The sequence below is a fragment of the Poecilia reticulata genome, chromosome 20 (genome assembly GCF_904066995.2).
Source record: "Poecilia reticulata chromosome 20, P_reticulata-male-v2, whole genome shotgun sequence".
NCBI classification, from domain to species: Eukaryota; Metazoa; Chordata; class Actinopteri; order Cyprinodontiformes; family Poeciliidae; genus Poecilia; species Poecilia reticulata.
Window position 1 is genome coordinate 2,994,979 of NC_088849.1, and position 13,320 is coordinate 3,008,298.

Here is a 13,320-nt window from a genome sequence, read left to right on the forward strand (position 1 = left end):
TTACACAACAGCAGATATCTATTATCCTACCCCAGTGGAGCTGGAGCTAATTATGTGTCTTCTCAATACGCGTGTGTAGGTATGCAGGAAATTTAAACTGATTTCATATTAAAGGTTGGAGCTGCATGTGAGGCAGCCATGCATCAGTAAAGAGACCGCAGCCTGTTGAGAAGAGTTTAAACAGTTGTAATGGTTACCATTAAGACTGGGCGATATGGATCTCAAATTTTAACATAATATGTTGTGGTATTATTGTGATAAAGGTGAAGATAATGATTAAAAAAAACTATCACTTCTTTTTTAGGTAGGTATATGGATGTGTTAGCATGAAACAAACACCGTTATTGAAAAGCATTTCTGTTTAAAACAGGCTTCTTCAATACATCACTTGAAAAGTGTAATTTATATAAATGTAATTAATAATTTTTGAATGTATTGATATTCATTGATGCTCTCGTGGAGCAAACAATGGAGAAAATAGAGTAGCAAAAATAACATTTCTGATAAAATACTTTAAGTTTTGTTTTTTATTATTCACTGACTAAAAATACTTGTGACATCAATAAGTTCTTATGATAAGAAATTTTTCATAATAAATGATCAACAACATGATAAATGTCCACACCTTAAGTCAATTCAACTCCGTTTTTCCGTATCGGATCGGCCGATACTAAACCTCTAATATCGGTATTGAAAGTGGATCTTTAGTTACCATGGTAAAATATTTGAAAGTATCATTTTAAAATGCAACGACCATGAAAACTGTACTTGATTACATGTAATTTAATAAAAATAAAAAAAATCCATCTTTTTTTTTTATTGTCCATCATACAGCGTCTCAGATGCTTTGCAGCGCAAACAAGCAAAAGGCAGAGCAAGTAATACTGACCTCCCAGAATGCACCATGATCTGCTTGAGCCCCATTTCCATGGAACAAATCCGCTAAGTTTGCAACTTATCATTCATTTATCCGTGATTATCAATAACCACGAACGTGCAAATTTGACCTGGTGGTCGGCTCTATCAGGTCTGGCTGATTTGCGACGGAAGATGGATCAGATTGTGCCCACATGCAAATATCAGCCAATCGCCGAGCTCTCAAAATTGATGAAATAGGTTGATTTATCACCGTTTCCCTTATGATGGATGAAGAACAGAAGTAACCTTCTAGTTTTTACCAACAGACTTCAGCCCAAGAAAAATAGAAGAAAAAAAAAGTCTCATAAAGGAGTAGAACACAACAATCTCAACATGATAAATCTTTGGTCAATGTTTTACATGAAAACTCTTCTTAGCTTAGCATTCACAAAAAACCAAGACATGTTCTCAGCTGAGAACAGATGTGAGGATGAGAATAGTCTCCTCTAAAAATTACAGCTGAGCTCCAGACACAGGTGTGCAAGGAGGAAGACGAGACAGCAGAGGAAGGGTCGGAGACGAGCTGAACTAAGAAGAATGCAGGCAGGCAGACAAAGAGCCAGACTGTCACATGATCACACAGGATGCACCGTTTGCTCAAGCTTAATATTAGATTTACAGAGCTCCGGCACTTCCCGTTAGAAGGTAAAGCAGATCTTCTCTGGCTCAGCTCCCCTGCTGCCTCACTCTGCGTGAGTGCGTGCGTGCGTAGGCAGGGCTGGAGGTAGGAATCCCAAGTATGCAGTGGAAAACAAGCCGGGGCCTCTTCTTCAGCCCATGCTGCAGTAAGACTCAGCAGAGGAACACTTGTTTCTAGTGGGATTTACGAGGTCTTGGTGAAACGAGAGCGTGAACTCTTCTTGGACGCGCTTCAAAAGACCTTCGCTTATTTAGACGCTGGCTGGAGGACAGAAGACTCCGACTCCGCAGAGAACAAATCCACTCAGCAAAACATACAATTAGCCGGGAATTGTGGCAACGGATGCTTAGGAACGGGATGTTTCCATACAGTAAAACTGAGGTGCAATCTGATAGGCTAACAAACACCAATGCATTCATGCTGCTTCATGCGGGAGAAAGCTCTCGTCACACAGCAATAGTGATCCAACTCACTGGGCCTAAATAGCAGCGGTAAATTGATCAGCCCAGCCTGGGAGAGAAATCGTTTTCAAAGTGCACTTAGAGATCCCAGCAACCACACAACGGCCATACATTCCCACTCAATCTTCGCTCAGCTACGGTCAGCCTTACACAGGACGTGCTCAGGCTGCGTTTCTTCACAGGGCGATGGACAATCCATCAAAATCTGAAGACATGCTCAGACACTCATGTTCCTTCAACTGTATTGTTCTCCTCCGCCTTTAGCAGTGACCTTGTAAAGAAATCGTTCATCTCTCCCTGACAGCCATTGGGAGCATCGGCCGTTAGGGTTGGGTGAACACCCCAACCTCCTCCTCCTCTTCCTCCTTCTACTCCTCCTCCTCCTCGTTCTCCTTCCCATGTCCCTTCAAGCACTGCCAGCAAGTAAGAAGACCACACAGCAGGGCAACGGAAGCCAGCCACAAGGTCCCGACTCAGCTGTTTCCTTTTCACAATCTGTGCAGATGCATTTACAGGCCGCTCGTGTTGTCGTGGCTACTGGCATCTTTACAATGTCCCTTCTAGGAAATTTCACTAATGCAAGGTGTCAGATGTTTAAAGATGGTTTATTTTAGGGAAGTGAGTGATTAGTAATCACAGCAAACAGCCGGAGGAACAGACAGTTCTTGTTCTGAGCGATCCTTGTAGGACCACCACATGTGATGAAGGGTGTTGGTCATGTCACCCTTTCAGCATTTCCCACATTTCCGGTTTCTTACCTTTCGTGCAATGCTTTCTTAGGTATAATTAAGAACCAAGCATTTTTCTGTCCCACTTTGGAGACATTATGTACCCAACACGTCCACAAACTTCTGATCAATCACACAACACAGAGAATTCTGCGTGAAATAACTTGTCCCTGGCCAGGGGTCAAGAAGGGAAAGAGGAAGCCTCCCTACCAAAGAGATGATGCAATTTTCGTCAGGCGACTACGTCAATGAGAGCTGATTTCAGAGCTTCAGATGGAGCTTCAGGTGAGCCTTTAGTTGTTTGGAAAGACGGAAAAAGAACGGTATCCCGTAAGCAGGACTGTGCGACGTGCTTGTGATGACAATAAAAATCAAAGCAACCATTGCTAACCATTGCTAAATTCTACATCTAGTGTGAGCATCAAAGTTCATCCAACTCACTCCTATATCAGCATGAAGAGTGATGATGGATTGCATTTGATTTAATGCATCAGAACAATCCTTTGCAATCGCATTATGGCACACACTGAAATTGTATTGATATATTAGGCAGCTCTAGCTGTAAGACCTAATCTTTTTCAGTGGTAAGGCTGAAGAACATATTTGGCCTATAACACTCTTGGGTCGCTTGCTGAAGTGAAAAAATTTAAACACAAAGAAGTCAAGTGGGTTTTTGATGATTTTAAACATTCTGATGTAGAATGTTCTTGGATTTCAGACAAACATTTCTGGTTCTTGATATTATTATATGTTGAACTGGCACCCAGCAAACCATCAGTAGTAAACCTGCTGCTGAGGGAAAACTCAAACAAATATCTGCTAAACTGATTGAAGTCTTCTGTTTAAATTGGTACTGTTCTCTAGAAACTCTGCAGGAACCCCTGCAGATCTTGTTCACTGCAGTGAAATTAGGTGAGTTGAAAGAATTGCGTTTTACACTGAGTCATTTACACGCCTGGCAACAGGCCAAACAGAATGCCCTAACAGAACGCCACAAAGCAACCAGAAGAGAGTGGGAGTGGGTTCCAAACGCCCCTTTGACCCCAAACTGTGCTGAAGTCGACGGGGAGTTGTGGCTGAACGCTGTCAGCTGTGCGCTTTATATACACCCTGCCCCTTCTACTGCACCCCGACTATAAAAAGATGGTTAAAAAAAATATCGAAAGAGCTGCCAATGTTAATGTGAGTGGAGTGAAATGTGCGCTTATTTTGGTCTCTGTGATTTGACAAGCATGAAATAAATTCCTAACGTTTGCTGAAGACCGGCAGCGACAAAGAAAACGAGTCTTTCCTCGCCCAGATTGGACCCTTTGACATGAGTCCCAGACTTGACCCACAAATTGTTCAGCCATCATAACACTGGAGGCTCTGGAGCTGCAAACTGTGCTGCCATTCTCACATTTCCTTACTTCATACTGCACATCAGACATGGCGTTCGCGCTTCCACATGCTCGTGCTCACACAGTGGACCCCATGGCAGGGGGGTAGGGGTGATGACAGGGGGCTACGCAGGATCCTCGGCAGATTTGACCTAGTTTCTATTCAAGCCAGTCTCTTTGTTTGCTCCGTGGTGGAGGAGGCTGCTGCAGCAGTGCGTGGAACAAAGAACACAAGCAGCTTTTGGAGCGTTCAAACAAGCTGCCCCTGCCTGGATACGGCCACAGTGTGCAAACCGTTTGCGAAGGCGGTGCTGCTCGGACTCCCACCATGTCAAGGTCATGTGCTTTGATCTACCTACGCAGCAGACGAAGGGGGACCAACCACAGCTCCTGCCGACCCTCTCACCGCTCTCCAGACTCGGAGAGATGAGAAGGAAACCATGGAGGAGTGAGAGGAACTGATTTAGTTCAACACTTTCACTGGGAGAGAAATAGGAAGTCTCAGTTCCTGCAGACACCTTGCAGAGATTCTCTGCCTTCAAGCACCAGCCATGTGGTGACACCATCACCCATGTACCAACAGTGGAACAGCAACACAACTCACCATCAGCTGAGTTTGACTGTTTATTTTATTACTGTGCATTGCAGAGGTATTCATATCTCATATGTGTATTTTACTTGGATTTAGTGTTGAAAACTGGGGATGATTCTGGTTTATACAGTTTGAAAAGTCAATAAGCATAACGACAGTCGGGGACAGTGACTGACTTTCTAACTTTTGAGGTGGTAGATAAGATTAGCGTGCAAGATTGGTTTCTCATGTAAGTATCCGCTGATTGAAGATCTCCCAAAATTAAGGAACATGAGCCTAATTTAAGTAAAATAATATACTTTATTTTTAGAAAAGAAATTAAAATCTGAGAAAGGTGCCATGCATTTGTATTTAGCATTCTTTACCCTGGGAGGGTCAGAAGAGAGACAACTGTCATGCAGAACTTTATGATTAGCAGAAAATGGACACTACATTATCCTGAAAACACCACCCACACCATGAAAACATGTTTGTCCTCAGAGATGCAAAAGTTGAATTTTGGAGCCTAATACATGACAATTCAGTAACAAAACTGGTCAAATGCTGGAAAAGACAGACAATTTCGCAGAATGTGAGGAAACCATCTGGAATCTCAACTGAAAGGGGCGAATCTTACTGGGACAAGAGCTGATAGCTGAGATAACAAGGAGGTAATTTGAGATAATTTGACATTTGAGACGGGTACAATTCTCTGGATTATTTCCCTAAAACCACTAAACAAACCCATAGATGAGCATTCACAGCAGTTTCCTACCTGCATGTGTTCTGTTGAGCTGCTGCTCAGCTCGTCTCCAGACTCCGAGTCGTTGCGCTGTTTGACGGACCCTTCTCCCGGCGCCTCGCTCGCAGCCGAGCTCTTGTCACTGTCCGGACTTTTGCTGAGTCCGTTTCCCGCTTTGAGTGGAGGTGAGTCGGCCCGTGTCCGTGGCAATGACGAGTTGTTACTGTGGTGGTGGTTGTTGTTGTTGTGGAGGAGAACCAGCTCTGCCACCAGCTTGCAGTGGTGCGGACTCCCCAGGTTCTGGTTGGCATCCTTGGGGAGAACAGGCGGCGTGACGCGGTCTGAGGACGGCGACGGGGTGGAGGAGGGCGACGGACGGCCGAAGCTGGACATTTCCGGCTGAGGCCTGTTGAGGTTCTCGTTGGATTCCCTACAGATGTCCAGAACGGTGGGCTTGGCCCTCAGGGCGGGCTTCTGCGGCGGCATCAACGCCCGTCGCACCTCCCTGACGTACTGCGCCGGAACATAGAAGGCTTTTGCCCCTTCCTCCTTCCTCACCTGCCACCAGTCCTCGTTGGTCTTCTTCACCAACATGTAACATTCTCCCTGGCGGATGGCCACCATCTTATCCTTGGCCTTGTACTCGTAGTCATACTCCACCTCGACGTAGACCTGGCCTGGGGCGATGGGAAGCCCCTCTCTGTCCGCCATGTCTGCTGGAGCACGCGCTTCGACTCCGACCCTCAGCTGCTCAGCGACCCAGGCGGCTCCTCATGTTTCACTGAACACTGCAGGAGACAAGACCAGACAGGAAGTGGAGGTTATGTCTCAGCGGGATATCACGACACAGAATTGAAAGGGCAACCATGCAGTTATTGTAAAAATGGACTACATTCTCCATCGTTATCAGAATGGTAAATATGAAAACTACACCGAGCCCTGTCAGTCACGTGTTTCATATTAAGTAGAGACGCACCGATCCGATATTAATATCTGCATCGTTCCCGATATTGAAAAAAAAAAATTCTACATCAGGTGTCAATGTTCCCAATTCATAAGAGCAGATCTGTTCAGTTTAATTCTGAGCAACGTCATGCTTTATTATTTATTTCACACTATATTTAGAATTACTAATTGGAGTTTCTGAATCATTTGAAAGAAAGTTTGTTCCAGTTTATTGTCATTTTCATGTTATTATTTATTTTACATTAGCTGTTATATTCCTAATGGCACCGACTGAATAAATTAAAGTTGTTTTGTTTTTACATGTTTGACCAGCTTGTGAAGCTGTTGGTGTGTTTAAGTGCTCTGCACTGGTGCAGAGTGGTAATTCGGTACATTTGCGTTTCTTTTTTAAACTAAGCCTCTGATATCTGTATCGGTACTAAATGTGAAAAAAGTGGATCCCCGAATCCATGCTAACATTAAATAAAAATAAACTCTTGTGTTAAATATCACTTGTCTCACCGAGGCTTAAATTCTGTCTGAAAAATAGAAATCACCTCTCAAAATAAGCCCAACTGATTTGGTCCTTAAGAAATTTACTAGACTAAACTCGATCATGTAATGTGTCACCTCTTAGGGTGGATCAAAAAAACGTCAGAGTTTCTTAATTTTGTGAGACTGGTCGATACCTGCAATACAAACCGATCTTTTCCATTGTGATCATGTGATCTTTTCCACATCAATGGAAAAGATGTTATCAACTTACCAACGTTCACGCTATATTTACTTACTTTTCAGACAGAAAAACAAAAATCAAAATTGGCACGTCTAGAACGAAGCTGGTGGTAATTTGTCTCCAAACATCATATGAGCTAAACTCTAGGTGAAGTTTATGGCATTTTAACTTTATATTTTCTTTATTTGTATATTAGTAGAAAAAACTTTATAACCAGATATTACTTCTAAAAAGGTCATTCCTGATGTCTGTCCACCTTTGCATTGTTTGCTGCAGCTGAGCAGTGAAAGTTTCTAACTCTTTGGAAGTGGTTTCATTTCCTGTTGATGAGCTAATTTAACCATTAGCACCTGGATGCTACTAGCGCTCTTTATGTCAGCTGTTATGAAATAATGTTTAAGGTAATGAACTTGTCCTCCTGCTCCACTAAGGCCTTATTTACCAGAACTACACATTATTAGTCTTTATGCATCAACTCCTAGGATTAATTTTCATCGTTGCGGTAACTCCTCCACCTCTTTCCTCACCACCAACCACAAACCTCCGGGGTCTTGGTTTCTACTCCCCGGCTTATTAGTCACCCTTAATACCACAACCACAAAGTGCTGCTGCTGCACACCGACACTATGATACGATGGCCTGCCGTGCATGAATGGTGAGTCAATAAAGAGCGCTGCAGGGTGACTCCTCCTGATCCTCGTAAACCACTGGACTCTGATTGCTATGGTTACCCATACGACTAAGGAGCCTAGTCTGCAGCGCTAGCGGTGATGACAACAAGACCTCACACAACCAATCCTCCATGCAGTCCTCCAAAAACACTGGTCTTCTTATTCCATCCCAGATCTGAGCGGTGACATCATTACTCACAGTGCAGACTCAGTCAGGAGCCTTTAAAACCGTCCTGCTGTATCAGTCAGAGTGTGAGTCAGGTGACAGAGGCAGCTGGGGCCCTTCTCCATTCCTCTGGGGTTTGCTTTGGGACGTGGCCCGTCATCGATCCCCCTGTCAGAGAGTATCCCTTCGTCTGCTAGCCTAAATAAATATGCAGGGTGTTGAGCGGTGGATCCCCCCTCTTTACGAATTCCCTCTCATCCTCCCAGAAATAGCAGCCACAGCACTGCTGCTAGAGAGCAGAGCAGGTGCTTTTAGTGAGGCGTGAGAACCTGCTGCTGAATCTATAAGAGGAAGGAGGACGGAGTGACAGACCCACACCCTGAGCAGATTTACAGCTCAGGAGAGATGTCCACACCAAGGGGTAAAGGTCGCTTTGGGTGCTTCCATCAAGCATTTAGGGCCAGTATTGCGTTTTCTAGGCAAATGGTGCCATTTTAAGGCACAATAACTATATTAATTTCAGTTGTTATAAAATTGCTGTATGTATCAGATATGACTTAAAAGAAATTTGACTTTGGAATTTAGCGCCTTGAAATTGGATCTTTTTAAGAAGCTCCTGTTCTTTATGAAAATCCGCCTACAGGAAGTCATCACAACATGGCTCCTATATCAACCCTTTGACGATGTTTTTACCACGTTTCACTGAGAAGTAGCTCCTATAATGAGCTCACAGATACACAGTTCCACCAGGCGTTTGCTAAATGCTGCTGGCTAGTCTGAAGGAGCTGAGTTGGAGTTGCGTAAGGTGGAAGCTCTGAAGCTTGGAACCTGCTGCTCAGAGGACGAGCTGCTTCTTGGAGGCGGAGTCAGGTCCACCCAAGTGTTTTGCAAGGCCGAATGGTTGCCACGGTAATTAAAAGATTTCTTAAAAATCTGTGAACACATCAAGGCAACACTCTGAACTTCCTTTAGACCCTTGCTTTCATTTAGCAAGCGCTACTTGTGCTTAAAAGTTCCATCGTTGGCATGCCCATTTAATAAATTTAATAAATAAAGAGTCAGCCATATCCTGTTCTTGTTGCCGAAAATACACAGTCTGCTGTTGTGTTTTGTTTTGTTTGTTTTTTCTAAATCAAAAAATCTGCAAGACCCTTTTTTGTTTAAAATCCACAATGATTTATGGATCCCTGGTCCACAGAAATCTTTGCTTATTGTATGAAAACATACTGTGCTGAGTTTATTGTTTATTTAGCTGGTAAATATGAAAAAAATATGTTGGGTTTTTTTGCATTTTTTTCTTTAAACAATTTTTAAAATTTGTGGCCTCAAAAAGTCTGGACACCACTACCTTTAGATAAACATGTAAACTGAAATATCAGAGGCGTCCAGCTAGCAGCGCCACCATGAATGAACCCGACCCACCGGTGGTGGGTCGGGTTGGATCCTGGAGCTCAGAACCGACGGTGGGAAATGAAACCCAGAGAAAGCTCAGGAACTAAAACTGGCTCAAGTTCAAGCATGACGTTTCCCACCTTGGCAGGGGCCAACAATCCCACTGCAGCGACTCACTACTGTTTTACCACACACACACACACACACACACATACACACTACTGCAAACAAAAACAAAAAAACCCTGACAGCTCAGTTGGTCCTTCCAGCTGCTCTGCGGTCTGAGCGCTCTGCCAGACGTCCCGGGTGAGTAAACTTCCAGCAGAAACAGATTCCCGGCGCTGTGTGGTGTCAACACAGCGGTGAAAGTTGCCCGGCAGCGTGCCAACCGACTTGTTGATCACTGGAGATTTGAAAGCATGTTGTGCAACGGGCGAGTCTGCCTGTTCAGATGTTAACATCCAGGAAACCCGCTGCGGTTCTGAAACCTGCAGACTTCCAGAGCGACATTCTGGAAATCTGATTGAGCAACTGATTAGCTGCTCAATCAGCTGCAGCTAAAACGTGATACACTAGGCCTGTCTCAATCTGTCTCAATGAGCAATAAATCAACAGACCGCATGATAAATTGAAACGAGCTCAGTAAGTTACTGTTTATCTCATTTTTCTCTTTCTACCAAAAACTGGATGACAGAAGTTGTTTTGTTTTGTTGTTTTTTTTTTATTTTGGATCTTAAAAATGTCTGCCAGCTCCAGTGTTAAATGTCCATTAGAATTTAAAGTTTATTGAGCTCAGTGTAAGATGTTCTTGCTGTATAACTTGAAAACAGTCTCAAAACAACAATATTATCGTTTATCGTGATACCTTCCTGGACAGTGTGTCATCGTGACAGGTCTGGATACACTGAAAAAAATCTAACCCGATATAGGGGTTGGGGGGTGAAAGCAATAAAGTGAAAAGAAATATTGTTGCCGTAGCGATAACGGTCCTCATCTGCAGACCAGCAGCAGCGATATACCAGCCACATAGCAGTAGTGAAAGGAAGCAGCTGGAAATCTCACTTTTTCCCACATTATTTTTTCATCAACTTTAACCTGTACTACAGTAATGTAGAGGTCAAAATGCCACTGCAAAGACACAATCTCTAACAACAATCAAACCGATACCCAACAGTTTGCCTGGATCGGTATGAGATTCACACAGAACCTGGAGAAAAATTACAACAGTTTCTCTCCACCAGATTAATGCATTACAAACAACCAAAAAAGAGGATCATGAGCTAAACATATGGCTTATTGGAAATCAGTGCCGATTTATTGGCCGGCTGATGTACGGGTGCTGCACCCTTAAGAATTATTTATTATAACTATTTGCTGATATTCTGATTTTTATAAGTGTAGTCTCCTTGCGACCAGCACAAAGCCAGTGTAAGGTAACAGGTGGGGGAGGGGCATACTGGGTAACTATGATTTGAGCTTTTAGAAACTTTCTCTGGTATCTCATTAAATAGACATTAAACTACAGGAACTGGGATGCACCAAAGCGAAAGTTTGGGCTGATATCGACATCTGATATTAATGTCACTGTTATGACCCGCTAACGATATTTATCAATGTTTCACTGCAGTTTCAACATCTTTGGGAAAACAAATCCCCGACCAGAAACAAACGGCAACAAGATGAAAATAATCATCAGTTTTATCAAACCAAAAAAATTACTAAAATCAGCTGATGTCGATGTTAGTGCAGATATATCATGCATCCCCTACAGGAACCATGCGACAGATATTTTCAGCAATTTTTGAAACCAACATTTTAAAGATGTAAGGCAATTACCAAAACATAGTGGCAGTGAATGGAAGCAGCTGAAAGTCTTACTTTTCTATGCCAAGTTAATTTCTGGTTTTCTCATGAAAAGCTTAAAAGCGCAACTAGCAGTGTGAAAACTTTCAACTCCAAGGACAAGGTTGTTCCGCTCTCACCGTGTTCACAGTCAGCGCTTACACAAGAACATCAACGTCTCTCCTCCTCACGGATTTAAAGGTACAGATACAGCAAAAGCACTTAACTAGAAGCCTTATTGGGAAATCCAGAGTGAAAGACATGATAAAAAAAATCTCACATTAGAGAGAACAGGCTTTTTGTCAACACACATCTGCAGGGCGACTAGAGCAGCAAAACACACCGAGACTGACTGCCTTTGTCCCTGCGCTTCATTCAAAACAGATGTGACCCAGCATCCACTCCAACATGCGCTGCAGCCTCTGCGGCTTATTAAAACCACTGCAGAACTGTTAAAGCCTGCAAACATGCACGCTGGGTTGATTTTATTTAGTTAGTTAGTTATTTTGGGGGGGGCGGTGTGTGTTAATGAGGGAGTGGGTGAGTTGCCCAGGGGTTTTTAGATGGGGGGCAGGGTCCATTCTTTCCCTGCCTCAAACAGGCTGCAGAAAGCAAACACAAAGGAGTTTAATCCTTGTGCGTTAACAAAGAATCCCCAGTCACCATCACCACAGCTTCCCAGGAACCGGGACAGAGACCCCCAGACCCCCACTATCCCCACCACCACCTGAACCAGCGGGGGGAAACGAGCCCAACAATTAGGGAGGTGTGTGCCAAAACAGAAGGCTGCAGCCATCACCTGCTATGCTTAATTACACCACCTGGCACAACTTTTACCGTTAGAAAAGTGACGCCAGCCGAACCGCTCCCTAGTCAGAAGGATAATGCCCTGAATATTTCCACAGTGTTGCTCCGCTGCGGACAAAAAGCACTGCAGGTTCACTGGGAGCCCCCAGCTCTGCAACAGCGTGCATAGCAACAAAGTAACTCCGTTAGAAGCCAATAGCCTCTCACCGGGCCAGAACGTCACGTAGAACCAAACCGAACCGAACCGAACCGCACTCACCCCCTCCGGAACGAGCTGCTGTGGTGTCGGCCTTTGTGCTCCGTTAGCCACCGCTGAAGGAGAGCAGGAGAAGTTTTCCGGAGCCCTGTTACCTAGCGTGCGTTACCCCGACAGAGCCCGCAGCAGCAGCCCTCCAGTCAGCCGCTCGGTTCACAATCCCCCGCCTCTCTGCTGGACGTCAAGTTCAGGGAGACAACAGCGGCCACATCCGGTCAGCGCTGTTAGAATAAAAGCTTTATCGATTTCTTTTTTGTTTCTTTTATTTCATTTTTATTCAGTGGGTTAATCTTTATGAACAGTGTTATTGTGTAATCTGAAATCTGTGTCTAATGTTCGGTGGTGGCTTGACCCGGCCAGCAAAAACTTTTGGGGTGGCAAAAATAATAAAATATATATACATATTTTTGGATTTCTTTAAATTTAATCTTTTATATTTATTTATTGTGTTTCATATTTAGGTCTTGATTGAAGAAGATGAACTCATCACGATTGTGTTCGGGGTGGCGGGGGGTGTCACAGGATTTTTTTCAGGGGTGTCTATGCCCCCTCCCATACGCCCCCCAGCTCCACCTTCCTGGGGGGATGTTGACTAGCTAAATATGAAACAAATTATCTATAATCAGTGGGGGAGATATGACTCTCTGCCAAAGGCAGCATGCCCTGGGAAGTATCATGAGCTACAAAATAAATGTTTCATATTTTTCCAATTTGGAATACAGAACTTTTTGCTTCAAACATGTAATTTCACTGCTTTGTAATATTTTTTGAGATACCTACAATTCACATGTTGATAGTATGTGTTTCACATTAGGCATGCAAAGTGATAAATATAAGTCATTCAATATATCCAAAAACATTTTGTGTTGAGATGTGAGTTTGCGATGTTTATTTTTTAGATGTTTATGTATTGGTTATCTACACCCACACACAAAACAGCAATGAAAAATAAAACATTTCACATGTGACATATATTTCTTTGGAAACAATTCATTAAAAATGGCAGCTTTCAGTTGTTCATTACGCTCTAATATTAACAAAAGCAATTCAATATATAAACATAATT

General features: G+C 43.5%; 1 protein-coding gene across 4 annotated transcripts in view; it reads right to left on the reverse strand.

Moving 5' to 3' along the window:
- The window catches only part of arhgap12b (Rho GTPase activating protein 12b), a 59,130-nt gene extending 46,684 nt beyond the window's left edge, over positions 1-12,446 (reverse strand). For 2 of the 4 annotated variants that reach the window (XM_008438434.3, XM_008438433.3), the window contains exons 1-2: positions 12,258-12,444; positions 5,473-6,227 (exon numbers count right to left, since the gene is read on the reverse strand). In XM_008438434.3, the coding sequence (XP_008436656.1) occupies positions 5,473-6,150 (678 nt within the window). In that variant the 5' untranslated portion in view covers positions 6,151-6,227; positions 12,258-12,444. Of the gene's footprint in view, positions 1-5,472; positions 6,228-12,257 lie in introns of all 4 variants that reach the window. The other 2 variants (XM_081601496.1, XM_081601495.1) reach the window with 2 other exon arrangements.
- Positions 12,447-13,320: the final 874 nt, after the last annotated feature.